The following is a 19,605-nucleotide window of genomic DNA, read 5'->3' as shown; positions in this document are numbered from 1 at the left end:
GATTTGGGGTGGAGTCCCTTGATCACCCACAGCACCTGGTGAAGCATAGGCATTAGCATATGTTTGCCATTGGCCTGACAGACTATGAAACAACCGTTTCACTTATGTGCCAGTGGGGCACACTCCTTCTCTGACTAATTTCAATTTAGTTTGCATGGCTCAGTTCCAACGTGACCTCTTCCTGTCCTGGCAGGGTAGTCACTCCCTCCTCAGGCTTGTACTGCACCTTGGACACGGGCATTCATTCATTCATGAATTCAGTAGACATTTATTGAATGCCTACTGTCAATGGCTGGCTTTACCACCAGCCTGCGAGTCCCCTGGGGCAGAGCCCGTGTGGAATCCCCACTGCCTGGCCCAGAGGGAACCTTGAGAAGACAGAGGTACCTTGTCCAGGTCCACCTTGCACAGGAGGACTGGGGATCTGGGCACATCTGCCCCCTCAGCACCCCCAACGGACTTGCTGACCTCTCGGATGACCTGTGGAGAGGACACACATCTGTGAGCAGGTGGGCAGGGACCCTGTGGAGGCAAAAGCAAGAATGGGGTCTGTTGGTCAGGGCCATCAGGCAGAGCAGCTGGGATCACTGGGTGGAAGAGATGGGTTGATGTGGCCTCCTGCCCCATTTGTGGGGCACGTCAGGGTCTGAACAGGCTTTCTTCTTTGTCTGTCCCTTGAATTGGGCCCAGAGGCTTGGCTTTTAGACCTGGTGCCATTACTAATTAGTTGCGTGGCCTTGGGAAAGCAATTTCCCCGCTCTGGGCCTTAGTTTCCCCATCTGTAACATGGGGATATTAGTGGTCCTCTGCTTATTACGTCCTTGGGTGTGTGAGGACCAGTGAGATGATGGGTGTGAAGGGCCATGTGAACCAGGATGCCCTGCACAGGCATGAGGACTCACTTCTGTGACATGTTGGAACTTTACAACAACCTGCAGGGCAGCCAGGGTTATTCTCTCCATTTCAAAGATGTGGAAACTGAGACTCCAAGGCATTCACCTGAGGCCATGCAGCACAAGCATCCAGACCATGAAACAATAACGGACCACTTGCTGCTCATCTGTCAGGTGGCTTTGCGTGGATTATCCCATTGTATTCCCACAGCAGCCTTGTGGGGCAGGGGCACCTTGATCCCCAAATTACAGATAAGGATGATGAGGCTCTGAGAGGTGAAGCCATGGCTGCCTGCCCTATCCTCTGGGCTAACTGGCGTGCCAAGGCAGGCCTCCTAACTCTAGGTCTAGGGCTTCTTCTTCTGACCCAACCAGCCCCTTGAGGACAGAGCACTCTCCCCCACCCCCACCCCAGCATGCAGGTTCTCTCTCTTCCTTCCCCTCCTGAGACAAAGGCAGTAATGAGAAACAGTAAACATCCCAGTGGGAGAGCTGGTTATCACAGGAAGGAAGGGAGGATGGGGAGGGAGGGAAGGAGGGGTTTGGTTTCTTTGTTCCAGCAGGAAGATCAGAGGAGGGGAGAGCTGCTGTAAGGGCCTGGGGGTGAGGGCTTCACCATCACTGCAGAGTAGTCACTGGCAGTTACTCAGGACTTACTGCCTGGCAGGCCCTATATCAAGTACTCTCTAGAATCCTTACAAGAACCATTTTATAGAGGAAGAAACTGAGGCACAGGGAAGCAAAGTCCTTTGCAGAAGATCACACAGCCAGTAAATGCCACTCAGGTCTGGGACTTGAACTCAAGTCTGTGTGGCACCCAAGTCCTCCCTTGTCATCAGTATGCCACCCTGCCTGTCGCTTTTGGAGTAGGTTTCCTTATTTGCTTCTAATCCTTGCCCGAACCACTTGGTGGTTGACCTTGGGTGAGTCACAGAAGCTCTTTGTGCCTCAGTTTCCTCATCTGTAAAATGGGAACAATATTAGTCCCACTGTGAATAGTAAATGAAGTCATGTGTATAAAGCTCTTAGCACAATGCATGGCACAAAGTAAGTGCTCAGTACATGGTAACTCAAATTGTTGTGTAGCTGCAAGATGCAGAGGCTGGGTCATAGGTGGATGTGATAAGTATGCACGTTTCACCTAAGGTAAGACAGAATTTCTCCATTATTAAAAGAAGAAAAAGGATTAGCTTGTCTAATGATAAAATCAACTTCCTTTGTAGGTATTAAGCTCCTCATTCCTGGAGATGTACAGTTGCAGGTAGGATAAACCCACAGTAGGCGTGTTAGAAAGGGGATTCAAATAACTAGAAGGAACACAGGTCTCCAGCCTGAGGTCTGTCTCCTGGAGATGTCCGAAGCCCATTTCCACATAAAGCCCTAGCTTTATGTGAAGGGCACTGACCCCCTCTCCCCTGAGCAAGGCCTGTTCTTCCAGTGACAGGGGCCCACTCCATTGAGGGCTGGGTCCGGGGAAGAGAGGAAGGAAGGAGGGAGTGGGGGTAGGCGAAGGCACAGCCCCCCTGTACCTTCAGCCACTCCTCGGCCTGCTCCCGGCTCTGCAGTGCCAGCACCAGGACTTCGGTAGCTCCCTGGGAGAAGCGCAGCTCGTGCCTCTTGTGCCGGCTGTCCTTGGGCACGTAGATGACATTGCAGACATCCAGCGCTAGCCTCAGATGTGGCTGCCGGTCCTTGGAGCTTTTGTAACACTGGACAGGAATAGAAGGGGTTAGGGCCTCCTGGAGCGGAGAGTAGAGGGAGGAGACAGGGAAACTCAACCTACCCCACAGAGACCTCCCCACCCAGTCCAGCTGTGGGCACTGCATGAAGACAGGGGCTGTTCACCACAGAGAGGAGAAGCCTGGGAGGGGCATATTTGGGCAATCTCCAGATCTCAAGGGCCACTGAGCGGTCCCAGGGGTCACAACTACCTATTTAGGAAGAGGCAGATTTTAGCACAATACTAGGAAGACCGTTTTAGTCTAAAGAACCAGAGAAGAAACAGGCTGTCTTGGGAGGAAGCCAGCTCCCTGCTATTAATGGGCTACATGACAGAAATGTGGGGGAGAGAATTCTAGCAGAGATGGAGGGTTGGGCTTGGGAAGTCAATAGTTTATCAATAATGATTCTCACTTCCCAATTCTTATTATGAGGCTAACATTACCTTGATACCAGCACCTGACAATGACATTACAAAAAAGGAAATCATAGGCTAATCTCTCTCGTAACATAATTGTAAAAACTAAAACAAAATATTAGCATATAGAATCCAGACACACATAAAAACGTATTGCATAGAGACCAAGTGGGGTTTATTCTAGGAGTGCAAGAGTGGGTTATCATTCAAAGACTAACTGTATAATTCATCATATTAACAGAAAAAAGGAGAAAAATCATATATCCTAATAGAAGCAGAAAAAATATTTGATAAAATTCTGCACCCGGGCTTCCCTGGTGGCGCAGTGGTTGAGAGTCCGCCTGCTGATGTAGGGGACACGGGTTCATGCCCCGGTCCGGGAAGATCCCACATGCTGCGGAGCAGCTAGGCCCGTGAGCCATGGTTGCTGAGCCTGCGCATCTGGAGCCTGTGCTCCGCAACGGGAGAGGACACAACAGTGAGAAGCCCACATACCGCAAAAAAAAAAAAAAAAAAAAAAATTCTGCACCCATTTGTAACATAAACTCTTCGCAGACTCTTAGAGGAGAACTTGGTTAATGTGATAATAAGGAACACCTACAAAAAACCCATGGCAAACGTCAGCTTTGATGGTGAATTATTGAACTTTCCTTCGAGATCTGGATTGAGACAAGAATGCCTGCTCTCACCACTTCTATTTACATTGTACTGGAGGTCCTAGGCAGTACACTAAGTCAAGAAAAAGATAGAAGGCATAAGGTGTGGAAAGAAGTAAGTCATGATTCTTGGCCTGGTTCTGGCCTGGGATGAGCTTTTCACTGCTGCAGCGTGAGAAAAGGTCATGTTTCAAATGCATGTATGTTCGGTAAGACTTGCCAATAGGTAAACAACCTATCTCATTTTTTTTTCCTGAAATTATGTCCATCCTTATACTTTGGAAGTAAAGGTAGATTTCTTTTATGAAATGCTAGTGATGAGAGATGATGAATTAAAAAAAAAGTTTAAAAAAGCAAGTTATATAATAACAAGTATTACATGGGCTCAGTTTTAGAAAAGACAGATGTATGGAAATGAGGGTGGAAGTTTATACATCAAAATCTAACTGTGGTTAGCTCTTGGTCAACAGGGTTAGGTGGGTTTTTTTAAAAAAATCATTTTTTATTTTCTTCTGGCTTTATAAATAAATACATTTACTTGCATAATGAAAAATGATAAACATTGTTTTAAAGTGATAAAAAATTCATGTCTGGCAAAACAAAACTTGATAAAGTCTTTATTAGGTCTTCAGGTTTTGTTTTGTCTTTTAATTCTTCTCGGGTGGGAGAGCCCTGATCTCAGAAGCACCGGGCTTTGAGCCTCTGTGCACAAAGCAAACCTAGAGGAACCGAGGCAGACATGCCTGAATGCACACAGATACACAGACACACGCACGGGCACATGCAAGTCCACGTGAGGCCGAGAGGCACTCGTCTGTGGCCACTCACCAGGAGCTGGTCCTCCTTGATGACGGTCAGCTGCTTGGCCCACTGCCCGAAGCGCTTTTTCCGCAGCAGGAAGGCACATATCCTGCAGTCCCTCACCAGGTGCATGGAGGCCTCCTCTGAAGGCCAGTGGTGTGTGGGCTGCGGCCCTTTCCCTTCCTCCTCCTCCTCATCATAGGACTCGTAGGAGCTGCTCATGGCGTCAGAGTCATTGTCTGCAGGAGCCACGGGAAAGGACCCGTCCCTGTGCTGTCACCGGGTGGGGCGGGGGCACCTTCTTACCCCTCTGCAGGCATCCCTGCTCTGGGGCCCCGGGGCTGTGAAGGGGTAGGTGTGAGGTGTGATGTTGGTAATGACTAAGCCCCCGCATGGGCACTGTGTCTTACAGATTTACTACTTGCTTTGTGTTCTCAGTGACTTCATCTCTCAGAGCTTCAGTTTCCTCATCAATAATAATGAATAATACCTACCTCACTGGGCTATTGTGAACAGCAACAAATATAGAGTGTTTAGCCGAGTTTCTGGCACTCAGTGAGGGCTCAGTAAACATCAGCTTTTGTCTTTACCCATCATCTTTGCATCCAGTCTCAGGTCATTTTCATGGCACCCAGCAAGTCCCCATTTTATACAGAGGAATCTGGAGGCTCAGAGAGAATAAATCACTCACCTAAGATCAGTCACCAAGAGTCAGGGCAAGGGCTTGGTCTGGGGCTCCTGACTCCCATGCCAGCAGTCTTCCCACTGATTCCCAGGGTCTCTGAGAACAAGGGCTTTGAGGACTCTGTGGCGACCCCAGGGAGGTGACGGGGTGGTAGGCACGGGCATGCCAAGGTCAGGTCAAGGCCTGCTCTTCGTGAGGACGGAATTGGACTGAACATCCACCTGGTACTTACAAGAGTTCTTCAGCTCCCCATTCATCCTGGTCGCGGGGTAGCTGCTGTCTGCATCCTCGTAGTAGCTGTCCACAATCGAGTGGGCTGGGCTGCAGTCGTCTGTGGGGTTGGCAGAAAGAGCAGTACTTGGAGAAATGCAGGCAGACTCCAGGCGCCAGGGCTGGGGAAGATCGTGGACACCATGCCCTCCTCAGGGAAGAGGGAGGGAAGAGGGAGTAGAGCTTCTTGTCGGCACTCCCCGGCCAGGGTGTGGGGCCTCGTCTCTGCATCTCATCTGCTCTAGTGCCACACCTGCCCCCTGTGCTCCTGTCACCAAGAACTGCCTTGCTGGGCCCTGTCACACTTCCAGGCTTATGTTCATGCTATTGTCTGTGCCCTCTTAGCAACTGCTAGAGCATTCCTCACCCTCTAAAACCCAGCTCGAAGATCTTTCCTTTGACCTTCCCAGGCAGAGAGTGGTCAGCCCCTCTCCTCTGAGCCCAGAGCATTGGTGTGTGTGGGTGTGTGTCTCAGTCACAGTTCTGGTCCCTGCACTGCAGGGAGTGGTGTCCCAGCACCTGGGCCCAGACCCCCTTTCTATTCTGCCTTTGTCTCATCTTCTTCCACTTCAGCCCCTCCGCTCACTTCTTAATACATCCACCCCCTCCTCTCCTTCTAAATTTCTGTGACTACAGAGGAGGAACTGGACTAGAGGAGATACTAATAACACATAAAATGGTGAATACATACAATAACACAACAGCTGCTGATGCTGAACTTTCACTTTCCCATTCATGGGAATGTGCAGTATAGGAGTGAGGTTATCCCAAATTGTATTCTGTATCACAATTACCGGGGGTCTTTTTATTTATTTATTTTTCTTTTCCATTATAGTTTATTACAAGATATTGATTATAGTTCCCTATGCTGGTTGTCTATTTTGTATATAGTAGCTTGTATCTGTTAATCCCAAACTCCTAATTTATCCCCCCCCACCTTTCCCCTTTGGTAACCATAGGTTTGTTTTCTGTGTCTGAGTCTGTATCTGTTTTGTAAATAAGTTCATTTGTATCATATTTTAGATGCCACATATAAGTGAAATCATATGGTATTTGTCTTTCTCTGACTTCACTTAGTATGATAATCTCTAGGTCCATCCACGTTGCTGCAAATGGCATTATTTCATTCTTTTTATGGCTATTATTTCATTGTGTGTATATATACAGATCTATCTATCTATCTATCTCTCTATCTCACATCTTCATTACCCATTCATCCGTTGATGGACGTTTAGGTTGCTTCCATGTCTTGGCTATTGTAAATAGTGCTGCTATGAATATTGGGGGTACATGTTATCTTTTCGAATCAGAGTTTTCTCCAGATATATGCCCAAGAGTGGGATTGCTAGATCATATGGTAACTCTATTTTTAGTTTTTTGAGGAACCTCCATATTTTTTCCATAGTGGCTGCACCAATTTACATTCACTGGGGGTCTTTTTAAAATGCAGATCCCTGGACTGTATCCCCAGAGATTCGGATTCACTGATGTGGGCTGAGCTGAGGAATCTGCACTAAGGAAAAAAACTATTTAATAGCATAGTTCTAAACATATGTAAAAAGAGAAAATATATGGAACTCCAAGGAATCAGACTTTTTAAAAACAAGATTATTTTCATACAGATGGTCTCTGGAGCATACTTTGAAGCTCAGTGGATTAAGGGCATGTGCTTTGGGGTTAATCAGATTTGAGTTCAAATCTATCTCCATCATTTACTGAGTGACCTTGGAAAGAAAACAGTTTCTCTGCGTTTCAGATTCTTTACCTATAAATCGACATGAACAGTTCTGACCTTGAATTAGTGATATGATGCATATGAACTCTCAGCACAATGCCTGGCACACAGAACATCCTAGGCAAATACTAGATATCATTATATTCATCATCTCTTTTGATTCCCACAATGCAGGGAGGTGTGTATCAGACCCACTTCACAGATGAAGAAACTGAAGCCACACATTTTGCTAGTGATAGAGCCTGGATCCGAACTGAGGTTGCCAGCTCGGGGGACAGGTGCACATCCTCTCCTCCAGGAAGCCTTCCTCCTTTCAGACCAACTTGCTCTCACACCACCTGTTCCTCAGACCGCTGCTCTGGGCTCTCAGCCCATGCTGTCCATCTGTTTCTTGAGGACGGCAGCACTCAAATTCCCAGTGACTGGGACACCCAATTGTATCTCCCAAGTGAGGCTCAGAGCTTGCTTTTCCCAGGAGGCATTCTGAGGTCTCAGATGCTGGTGACATCCCTGTGAGGTGCCCTGGGGTGCTCAGGCCAGAGGTGGGGGTGGGGAAGGAGGAGGTGCGAGGGGGAAGAGGGAGGGAGCACCAGGGTCATAGCACTTGGACACCTGGTAGGCTGGACCCTGTGCGAGAGGAAGGATATTTCCTGTCGGGCTTGGTGCCCTCTCCCTGGATAAGGTCCCTGGCCTTTCCTGAGGCACTCCCTACCCTCCTGCCCCAGGATCCCTGCTGCTCCAGGAGGCAGCTTCTCTGCCCCATCTGAGCTCTCTGGGGAGGGGGAGGAGCCTCGCTCAGCTGAGGGGCTGGTCCTGGGATTCAGGGCCCAGCAGCACTTCATCCCCTCCTTCTTCCCCGTCCTCAAGTGGATAAAATAAAGTCACCTGCTTCACATAAACAGCTGCTGGCAGTGACATAGACCCAAGACTATCAAGGCTGAAGGAGGGGCATTGATCACCTGGTCCAACCCCACCATTTCAGTAGTTTTGTTTGAACTAGTTTATTAATCATAAAAATAATATACCATAATAGCCTAAAGGTGGAAACACCCAAATGTCCATCAGCTGACAGATGATAAACAAAATGTGGTATATCCATACTATGGAATATTATTTGTCCATAAAAAGGAAGTACTGATACATGCAATGACATGGATGAACCTTGAAAACACTATGCTAAATAAAATAATCCAGACATAAAAGGCCACATATTGTGTGATTCTATTTAAATGAAATATTCAGATTAGGCAAATCCATAGAGACAGAAAACATTGGTTGAGAGAGGAACAGAAAGTGACTGCTTATTGGGTATGGGGTTTCCTTCTGGAGTGATGAAAATGTTTGGGAACTAGATAGTGGTGATGGCCGCACAGCACTGTGAATGCAGTAAATGCCACTGACTGGACACTTTAAAATGGTTGGAGTGGTCAATTTTATGTTATGTGTATTTACCACAACATGGTGAAAAGCACAATCAGTACAGAAGAGTATGAAGGGGATAATACGTTCCCTTTCACCCAGATTTCTATTCATTTCCTATAGGAAAATACTGTTAAGAGTTTCTTGCATATCCTAGAAGAACTGTTAAATGCATGTGCATGTGAGTACCCTATTTAAAAACAAATGTGATCTTGTTATATGCAGTATTCTCTTTGATTTTTTTCCAATATATATCTTGGGATTCATTTCTGATCAGCACAGACAGACCTATCTTATGTATTTTTTGGTGGTTGGAGAATATTCCACTGTGCTGCTGAATGATAGGAATAACAACACACAAACATCTTATAGGTTCAACTCCACATGCTGTGTCATCCAAAAATCATAATAGAGTTTCTTGTATGTAATGTTAAGTCCCTATACTCAAGCCAGTAGCACTCATCTGTGGACTTCCGTCCTAGTGCATTTATATGTGTGTATCTAGCCTCTCTTTCTTATTTTAAGGGTAGGGGAACAGAGGCCCAGAGAGGGGAAGGGGTTGTCCAAGGTCACATAGAACTGGGACTAGAACCCAAGCCCCTAACCCCCAGGCCATGCCTACCGGCCCACCCAGGCTGTCACTGGAGAAGCCAGGTGCTCTGGTAGCTCCTCCTCAGTAGGTGGGGCATGGCTGAATGGTGCCAGGCTTGGAGCTGCAGCCCCAGCAGGACACACAGGAGCTTCAGGAGATGAGCCTTCTCCTCCGCACGCCCCAGCCCTCAGTGACAAGAACTTACTGTGGGAGCTGATATACTCGGGGGACTTGCCAGGCCCCAGGGGAAGGGCCTCCTCATAGTATTCCTCAGGTGGAGGCCTTTTGGGGAGCGGTGGAGGCAAGTCGGCTGCCTGAAGGAGGACAAAGGAGGTGTGTGAAACCCAAAAGGCCAGGAGAGCAGAGGGGAGCAGGCAGAGTGACAGGGAAGAGGCTGGGGGACAGGGAGCTCCTAGAAGGCAGGATGCAGTCTCTGAATATGAAAGGACGTAATGAGTGGTCAACAATTGGTACCGTTTATGGTGATGATGATAGTGAATTATGCAGTTGACAGACAATGTTTGATGTGATTTGGGTCCCTTGTCCTAATTCCATGGCACCAAAGGGTAGGAACCCTAGATATGATCTAGACCTTCATTTTTGTACCTGGAAAACTCAGGCTCAGAGACAGGAAGTGATATGCCACACAGCAGAAGGGAGGAGGGCAGAGGCCACCCATCTTGTGACCCAGAGCTTTCCCCATTACTCTTCCTGTGGTACTGAAATCGGAGGTTGGGGTGGGGACGTCCTTTGGGCCTGAAGGGACAGGTCAGTTTACCGCATTTTCCCTGCTTGGCACGGGCACAGTGAGCATGTCATGAGTCATTGAAATGTTCTCACAGTGCTTTTTCTGCCCTTGACCACCACACTGAAGAGAGAGACCCCCAGGAGGGTCCCCAGCATTAGCAGGGAGAGCTTCCCTTACCTCCTCCAGAGGAACAGAGGGCCTGAGAGTGTAAGAACTCACGTGTCTCAGAGGTGGGCTCTTGGCTGGCTCAGGGGTGGCTTCTTTGCAGGACTCCCCATCGTCCTCTGTCATGTCTCGAAGGTCACTCAGGTCACAGTCTATGAAGGGTCAGGCCATTGGGACAGAGAAAGTGGAGGATGAACATGGCAGAGTGAGAAGAGGGCTAGATTTGGGGTCAGGAAGCTCCACCACCTCCTCCATTAGTGACCCTGGTCAAGCGACTTCATCCCTCTTATCTGTAAAGTGGTCACAATGATTCCTGCCTTGTCTAGCTCCCAGTGTTATTGAGAGGATCGAATGGGATAATACTGTTTGGTACAGTGCTTTGGAAACTTTCAAGGGTTATGTAATGAAAGCATAGTGTTTTCCCAAAGTCTGTCAGTCTGTAAGTCCTCTCATCTGACCCATAGCTTTCTCCCTGTGTTGAACAGTGCTGTCTTCCCTCAGGATAGATCTGGGATCACACACACCCTGCACGCAGCACTGCTCGGCTGCTCCCACACCCTTGGCGCCTCTGCTAGTCCTCACAGCTCCATTTACTGCTGAGCTGTGGGACCACTCAACTCACACACCAGGTAGCTACTAAGATGGATGTTAGCAGCAGACGAGACAACGCCCTATGTGCCAGCCTTCTTTGGACTGCACATTCATCCCTACCTTTCCTCAAATCTCAGGGATGATCTCCCATAACTGTATGGATTTGTCTAGATTTTCAGACCTGGCAGGGCCCAGAAAGGCAAAGGGACTTTCCCAAAGTGACTCAATGTTGTAATGTTAGAGCCAGGCCCAGATGCAGGTATTTTCCCGCCCAATCCGGGGACCGTTCCAGAGACTGGGGCAGTGGACACGCACGTGGGGGAAAGGACGGCTTCCAGCAGAGGTCAGGAGAGGGCTGCTTACCAAATTCTTCAAAGAGGGACTCCACAAAGCTGGGCCCGGAATGGAGGTCCGCTGTGTTCACATACAGGTAGGAGACTTCTTTGGCTGTGAGGAAGGAGGAGAGCAGGCCCTCAGTGAGGAGGGAGGGGGCCCGGGACCGCTGCTGATGCTGAGGACGGCCAGCTTACCCTGCCCACTTGGACTTCTATCCCACACAGGACACAGCACTCAGGTTGCGAAGCATGTGCATAGCCTAAATCATTTCCCTGCTTTCAAACTTTGTTTCCCTTTTTACATTGCTATTGAGGATCTCCTTCTCCAAGTGAAAGGATGCCCAGAGCCCAGTATAGAGAACAGAGTAGAGGGGCTGCTTTGGGGACAGTCGGCAAACTGCTGCCCCTTTCATCCTCCAACAGTCCTGTGAGGGTGGCCGATGACATTGACCCCTTTTGTCGCTGGGAAGTGAGGCTCAGTGTCACCCAGTGGTGACTTCCCCCCATGTCACTCAGACCCCTTCAACCCTGCGGGACACGATACAGCTCATTAGAGTTTCCTGAGCTCTTGATGTACACATATCATTTCCTGGGCTCACTTGAGGTTGGGGAAAAGGCTGGAGCAGATGAGGAGGCTTTGCTGCTGAGCACACAGTGAGGCAGAGAGACTGTGGGGAATAGAGGCAGAGGCATGAGTAGAGATGGGGGGCAGGTACGCAGCTTATAAAAATGAGGGAGTGTGTGAGTGTGCATCTGAGTGTAGGAGCGTGTGATGTGTATGTGATGAGTATGTGAGTGTGTTGCATGTGAGAGAACGTGTGGGGTGTGTTGTGTGTGATGTGTGTTTGTTACTATGTGAGGTCTACGTGAGAGCATGTTTTTTGTGTGTGAGTGTGGTAGTAGTGTGTACACGAGTGTGCGTGGCATGTGTGTTATGTGAGTTTGTAGAGGGCTGGGGATGGAGGAGGACAAAGAGCACAGTCAGGGCTGTGGTGGAGAAGGGCTGGAGTGGATGGGGACGCTGGCTAAACCATGAAGAGAGGTGAATGCCATGCTGTGCAGTTTAGGCTTCCTCCTGCCAGCAGGCCATGGGGAGTTACTGAGGGCTCTGGAGGAGCTCTGTGTGGAGTGCTGATGGCTGACCTGGGAGGGGCTGCAGGCTCTGCAGGATGGAGGCCACAGCCATCTTCTTCTCCAGGGTGGTGTCGCTGAGGTACTCATGGTCCAGGAGGCTGAGCAGCCCTGTGAGCTCGGGGAGCAGCTGCTCCAGCACTGAGGAGGAAGGCCCATGGAGCATGGTCATGGCTCTGTGTCCAGGATCTGGGCCCGCCCCCACCCTCCAGGACCCAGAGGACGGGGCCCAGGGCAACAGGGAGACCTCAGAGGCCCTCACACAGCTGTCCCAGTGCTGGCCACCAGCCTCCCTGGGGAGAGCTCTGCTCAGTTAACTGTGACGTTTTTCCGGCCTCCCCACTCTGCCTCAGACCTCATTCTGGGCTTGGCCTGAGGACTGAACTTCCCAGGTAGCCTGAGCGGAGGCACTTAGCCCTCTCTTTGTCCCAGCCTGCCCTCTGCTTTGCAGGCCTAGGGGTCCTTCCTCACTGCAGCTCGAGGGTCAGTGCAGGTCCCAGGCAGGAGCCCTGGCTGTCCAGGACACAAGGCAGGAAGGAAGCCTTCCTGTCCCATCAGTCCATACCCTTCAATCTCTGGAACCTTCTGTTTCCGGTGGCTTGACAGGAGCCAAACTAAACATTAACCCTTCCCACCCCTGGCCAAAAACTCTTGTTGCTCTTCTTTTTTCCATGCTACACCAGTGTTTCTCAAACTTAAGTGTATATAGGAATTACCAGGGGATCTTGTCAAAATGCAGATTCTGACTCAGGAGGTCTGGTGTGGGGCCTGAGATTCTGCATTGCTGACAAGCTCCCAGCTAAAACTGATGATGCTGGTCTGAGACCACACAGAGCTGCAAAATCTTAGCGCACAGAGTCCTTTAAAAAGACTGGAGCATGCCAAGACCATGATGTCATCAATGTCTCCCTGTCCCAAAGCAGTATCTTGGGACTTGGTTTGCCTTAGAGCTGAAGACCAACTTCTTTACAGTAGTAGTATTGTCCTCCTTTGCAACTTGCCAATCACTTGTGCCTAATAATATGAGCTGACGTGTGTTGAATAAGTATTGCGAGCTGTGCTAAGTCCTTTCATACTTATTGTCTTATTTAAATCTCATAGCGTACATTTTATTATCTCCATTATATGGAGGATACAGCTACGGCTCAGAGAGTTTAAACAACTTCTCCAGCGCCACACAGCCAGCAAAGCTTCAACTGAATCTGGTTCCCTCACTCTATACTTTAAACCATGGCACTAGATCGCTTTGCAGTATTTTATAGGATCCTACCAAGTTTTGAGATTGGTCCGATGATCATGCCCATTTTTTAGGTGAAGAAACGGAGGTTCAGAGAAGATAAGTAACTTGCTTGAAGTTACACAGACAAGCGGAAGAGCCAAGATTTAAGCCCCAGTCTCTTGACTCCCAACTCCACGTGCTTCTCCCCACCAGGGCCCCCCTGAGGAAATGGTGAGACTCTGACTTGCAGCTACAGGTCTGGATGTGTAAGAGGGGCTGTAACATGGTGCATAAGAGAATCAGTCCTGGAGCCAGATTTCCTGGGTTCACGTTCAGGCTCCATTATTCATCAGCTGTGGACCTTTGGCAAGTTACTTAACCTATGACTCAGTTTCCCTCTCTGTAAGGGAATGAAATAACAGCACCACCTCATAGGGTTGCTGTGAGGATTAATATTGCCATGTGTGGAAACTGCCTTGCCCCAAACATAGTAAATCTTACCGCAAGTCAGCTATGATTACTGTCATTATAGTATCTGCCATGCTGATCTGTGCTGTAAGATGTGAATATCTGTCTCCCTCAGGAAGAGGGAGAGGCCGTGAGGCTCTGGCAAGTGTGAACAGTACTATGAATCTCAGCTTTCTTAGCATCTAGTATGGGGCCTGCTCAGAGTGGGTGCTCTATGTATGTTAGGTGAGAGAGGGAATGGAGAGATGACCACACTAGGACTTTTTTAAAAAATAGAAATTTTATGTACAGAGAGTGGCACTTGTTGGAAAAATGTGATGTCGTATTCTCTCTGTGCCATTTCCAACATCACCTCAAATTTGATGGAAATGAGCTCAAGGCTGATACTGACAGCTACCAACTTGTGGGCTCTCTCTACCTCTGGGCCCTGAGGTATGGGCTTTCCACACCATGTTTCATCTCATCCCCCCTACACGCCTGTGAATAGGTCCTACTGGGACACCTGTTTTCTAGGAGATGACTTTGAGGCTGAGGGAAGCCGCGGGACAGTTGCACAGCTTGAAAGAGGAGGAGCCAGGCTGATCCCAAGTTTGTGTGATTCCTGGAGCTGCTGTGTTGTACACCTCTAGGCCTCACTCCAGAGCCCATGTGAGGGGCCTCGAGGCCCTGCTCCCTCCAGGGTCGGAGCTCCTGCAGTGCCACTGGGCGAGGGTTCTGGAGGGACAGAGCTCTCTCTTTGAAGTAGGAAATCATTTAAAATCATTTTAGCCAAGTTTTATCTGTTTTGGAGGAAATCTTTTCAAATGGAAACACAAACCTCTCTGGCACCAACAGACACACCAAAAGTCAGTTAACTGTATTCCAAAATATGTCCTGATTTACTCTAATTATGTGCCAGTCTGGCCACTTGGGGGAATTAGAAAATGAGTAAGATATTGTTCCAGTGGCATTCTCTCTCTCTCTGTCTGTCTCTCTCTCTCGTAATTACTCACCAGGGAGGCTGTGGAAAATGCTATTAAGGAAGGCACCAGAGGGTAACCATGGGAGCTTTCTTGTGGCCTGCAGCCATGGTTCATGTTTGAAAATCCATGACGCTGCCCTGCTATCATTTACAAGTGTCAAGGCTATAGGATGCAGTTGCCATTTATCTCTCTAACCAGTGGCTCTGAAACTTTCTGGCCTCAGAGTTCCTTTACACTTTTAACAATTATTGAAGACCCCCAAAGAGCTTTTGTTTTGTTGGGGTTATATCTATCAGTATTGAGCTTATTAACACTTAAAACTGAGAAAAACTTAAAACACAAAAGTATATAGTCACACATTCCATTAACCTTCAGAGCTACCACATCATCACACATCATATAACCTTTGGAAAACTCTACTGTGTACCCGTAAGACAATGAGAGTGAAGAGGGCATATAAGGTCTTAGTACCATATAAAAGTAGGTTTGACCTTGGGGACCCCCCAAAGCATCCCTATCCCCAGCCACACCTTTCTGAGGATTGCTGTCCTTCAATAAATGACCTCAGATTGCTGAGCTTTTTGTATTCCTTACATCAGTCAGTCTGTCTGTCTGTCTTTCCCTCCCTCCCTCCCTCCCTGCTGCCCTTCCTTTATTTCTTTTCTTTGACTGTGAGGTTCCAAGGATTTCTTGCTGCTATCAGCAAGTGCCTTGTGGGCAACATTGTGGCTTCTAAAAGCTCTCCTGCTTCTAAAGTAAGAACAATTAGTTTCTGATTGAGTTCTCTGCATTTAAAAACATGAGTCTTAGTACCCAAGCTTTGTAACACCTTTCTTTGTTGTTGTTTTTCCTGGTCCTTGGTGGGATTCCTGACATGGGCCCTTGACTTCTAAGTGTTTTTCATTTAACCGAGTTGTGATCACAAAAGTCCACACAGAGCAAAGGAGGGAGCTGAGTAATCTGGGAGAAGCACATGGGGACTCAGGAGCTGCCTGGTCCTAGTGGCACTGGTTTCTGCAGCCTGGGAATTGGCAGGCAGCAGGTGGCGGCAGGAGAGTTACATAGCGATTCTAAAGTACAGTTGGCAGAGGGAGTGTGAGCCCTGGGAGAAAGCTCAGCTTGTAGCATTAATGGGCAAGAATCCTTCCTTGAGCTGAGCAGTTACCATTGTGCTGGGCAGTTAATGCACATTATCTCATTTAATCCTCACAAACCACACAAGTCTCTCTGTGTTCTAAGCGGGAGGAAACGGAGGCTTAGAGAAGTGAGGTCACCCAGCCAGTAAGCTGTAAGGCCAGGCTCTCTGACTTCAAAGCTTGCACCCCTGTGCCTGAATCCTCCAGCAGAGGACTTGGGCTCAGAGAAGGGGAGGCCAGGTGGAACAGGGAGGAGGCGGGTGGTCCCTCAAAGCCTGCCTGCTGAGCTGGGTCATGACTTCACTGGGGCTCCTGACCTGGAGGTCCTCTCACTGGATAGATTAGAGACCCTTATTGTGGGGCTGAAATCCTGCTCAGTGGGCCTTTCTCCACTGGGCCCATTGAATTTTAGAGCCCTAAGTGTGTAGATCTCAGAGAAGAAAAACAATTGACTCAAAGCTTATACCCGACTTACCAGCGGAATGTCATCCCAGGGAGAAACTTATACATCATGGTTAAAAGAAAGCTTCCAGCCAGCGCTCCACTCTTTAAAGACAATACAGAACTCTCCAGCTAGCTTTCAGGTGTGGTGAATACAGATGTGCCTTTGATGGCTTCTTCGTCTTTAACACCAGAGAATTCAAACCACAGGGATTTAAACCACCAAAGAATTTAATTTGGAGAGAAATCATATGCATATAATGATGTAATGCTTATGACAAATGGTCATACCCTCTCCCAGGGGGTTTGCTGGAAGTGCAGATTCCTGGACCTCCTATCTGAGAGTCTGATTCAGTAGGCCCTGTACTGGGATCCAGGAATCTGCATTTTAATGAGTCCTCCAGGTGATTCCAAGGTTCAACCTGTGAAAAATACTCCACCAGAAAACATACTAGAGGGCATGTCTGTGAACATAAAGAATGTGGGAAGACCTCCCTCATTCCTTAAAAAATTATCATTAGCTATCCCCTTCTGAAATAACTGAGAGTCAAGGTGGGAATAAGAGCCCCTACAGAAGATTGCAACTAGCTGGAACGTGGAGTCTTGCTTAGAAGAGCACAGTGATTAGGGCTTTGGGGTGAGACCTCTGTGAATTGGAACTCTTGTGCTGCCATTTCCGAGCTAAACAAAGATGGGCACATTAGAGAAGTCTGAGCCATGGTTTTCTCATCTGTAAAGTGAGAATAGGATCCCAATCTCCTAGGCTGGGAGAACTAGGTAAGGTCATGCTTGTAAAGTACTCTGTTTGGTGCTGTGCCTGGAGCAAGCACTCATCAACGAGGCCGTATTATTCTTGTTGCTGCTTCCTAATATTCCCCAGACCTATGCAAACTCCGGAGTATTGACCAGATAGTATTTAGCGACAGATTTGCTATAGTTGTTGTAACAGACTTTACGAGGGCACGTCTTAATCTGTGTTTCAATCATAGTAGATGCCCAACAAGCATCTATTCGTTGAACACAGTATTTTGATGACCTAGTCCAATCCTCTAATTTTAAAGATGTGGAAAGTGAGGGTTCTAGAGGTTATTTGACTTAGCGACGGTCACGCAACTAATTGAAAATGAGTATCTAGTGTTAAATTTACCCTAGGCTTGATGCTTAGATAAGTCACAGAAGAGTGGCTGAGAGCACAGGCTGTGCACAATCCGGGTCCCCCTCCCAGCTCTGCCATTTTCCGCTGTGGGGAAATATCTTAACTTTCCTTAGCGTCCAGTTCTTCATCTGTAAACAGTGGGGGTAAAACAGTAGCTGCTGCACATGGTCACTGGAGAGATGAAATAAAAAGATACATATGGTGCTCAGCGCACTCAACCGTGTTCCCTTCATTTGTATGTAATCCCCCAGCAGATTCAGGTGTGGTGCTAGGCACAAGGGAGGGGGGTTCCTGGGGCAAGAGGACACTGTGGGACTCTATAAGCCCCACCACGTGGACTGTTCTCAGCCCTGGGCCTGACACTGAGCACAGGTGGTTATGGTGGTTGGAGGTGGTAGGGCCCTCTTCCTCAGAGTGCTCCCATCCCAGGGGCCCCCTCCATGCCACGTGGAGGGACAGCATCTTTCAGTTGGAGGGGCAATAATGCAACCCAGAATCCTGTCCCTGCCGTCCCCAGTCAGGAAAAATCTCCTTCACCAATTCCTACCCCACCTCCCTCCCACCTTTGCTCCTGGTCCAGGTCATCTCTGCTCTCTGCGGGCAGATAAGGGCATCAGGACAGGGCTGCCTGTTATGACTAGATTTTATTTAGAACCATGAATACATTTCACGGATCTTGTTTAGTTTAGTTGAGCCTTAGGGAGGTACAGTGAATTCCAGTGAGGAAAAACCAGGAAGAAATGGTCTAATCACTGTTTATAAGTCTTCACTCTTTTACCAACTGGGATAGACAGAAACCCAAGCGGGGTGATAGTTGTTCTCTGGGATGCAAAAAAGTTTGCCAAATAAAATTAGAAACCTACTTAAAAATATATCTAAGATTAGACCACTCTGTGCGTATTGTTCCTGGTGAATACCCAGCTTAAGACTAAGATCAGTTTTCTCTCTGCTCCCCCACCCTCCCCACCTAAGTGAAATCAACATGAGGTGGTAGAGAGCAGAAATTTAAGCCATAGACAAAAAGCACTGCCACTTGTTCTCAGGATCGCATCCCTGGTGCCGCCTAAGTGAAACCTTTAAGCAAAAGGCCTTCATCACAGCCAGTATGGGTTCTAGTGCAGGGAAGGTCAGATTTATTGCGAGATCTCAAAAGTAATAAGTCTAATTTCCATGACAAAAGTCAAGTGAATAATTCATCTTCAGCAAACCACAAAAATAATAAACCCTGTTTGGGCTCCTACCAAGCTAGCCTGTGGGCACTTTGACTTGTGATCTCATTCCTGGGCACCTTTTAGTCTCTGGAATTCACAAAAATTCTTGGAAACAGCTTGCAAGTTACAATTTTTTTTTTTTTTTTTTTTTTTTTTTTTTTTTTTGCGGTACATGGGCCTCTCACTGTTGTGGCCTCTCCCATTGCGGAGCACAGGCTCATCGGCCATGGCTCACGGGCCCAGCCGCTCCGTGGCATGTGGGATCTTCCCGGACCAGAGCACGAACCCGTGTCCCCTGCATCGGCAGGTGGACTCTCAACCACTGCGCCACCAGGGAAGCCCGCAAGTTACAATTTCATTAAATGCAAAGCAGTAGGAGGAAACCAATTTCTCTTTTCCCCATTTCACTACTTGACAAGCCTCTTTAGGACAAAGATAACTCATCCTTCTTTGTTATCAAAGTCAGAGAAAATGCAACCAGCATGATTTAAAAATGGAAATAGGAAGAGTTGTCAGAATATGGTTTTATGAAGGATATGCAATTTTCCTTTTGGTTCACTCAAATTTCCTTTCTTATTTCCCAACCGCAAAATAACCCAGTTTCCATCTCATAAGGGCTCCTTACCTGGAGAAAGAACCAGTGCATTACTTAAAAAATTTTTGATAATGATTTTAGAGATGACTTTTAGTATACTATTTAAACAAGCTAGCACATTAATGAGGTATGACCTATTATAGCACTGGGGCGGTAACTCACCTTGGAAAGGAAAGCAGTGTGTGGTCTCAATAGTTGGGTAGGAGGAAGGAAGGAAAGAGGAGCCTTTTCTGTGGCTTCGAACCCTGCAGGCCCTTCC

General features: G+C 48.0%; 1 protein-coding gene and 1 long non-coding RNA gene across 2 annotated transcripts in view; one reads left to right on the top strand and one right to left on the bottom strand.

Moving 5' to 3' along the window:
• LOC307183182 overlaps positions 1-19,605 on the top strand; it is an 82,602-nt gene that overhangs the window by 37,031 nt on the left and 25,966 nt on the right. The gene's annotated exons all lie outside the window — the stretch shown is intronic.
• AFAP1L1 (actin filament associated protein 1 like 1) overlaps positions 1-19,605 on the bottom strand; it is a gene marked incomplete at its 5' end in the record, with an annotated part of 73,385 nt that overhangs the window by 35,199 nt on the left and 18,581 nt on the right. The window contains 8 exon segments of the mRNA XM_079915340.1: positions 388-480; positions 2,423-2,602; positions 4,515-4,726; positions 5,405-5,529; positions 9,390-9,502; positions 10,156-10,253; positions 11,056-11,139; positions 12,171-12,299. Coding sequence (XP_079771466.1) covers positions 388-480; positions 2,423-2,602; positions 4,515-4,726; positions 5,405-5,529; positions 9,390-9,502; positions 10,156-10,253; positions 11,056-11,139; positions 12,171-12,299 — 1,034 coding nt within the window.

This window comes from Stenella coeruleoalba (genome assembly GCF_951394435.1).
Source record: "Stenella coeruleoalba genome assembly, chromosome: 3".
Classification (NCBI taxonomy): domain Eukaryota; kingdom Metazoa; phylum Chordata; class Mammalia; order Artiodactyla; family Delphinidae; genus Stenella; species Stenella coeruleoalba.
This window is presented reverse-complemented; position numbering and strand designations above follow the sequence as displayed.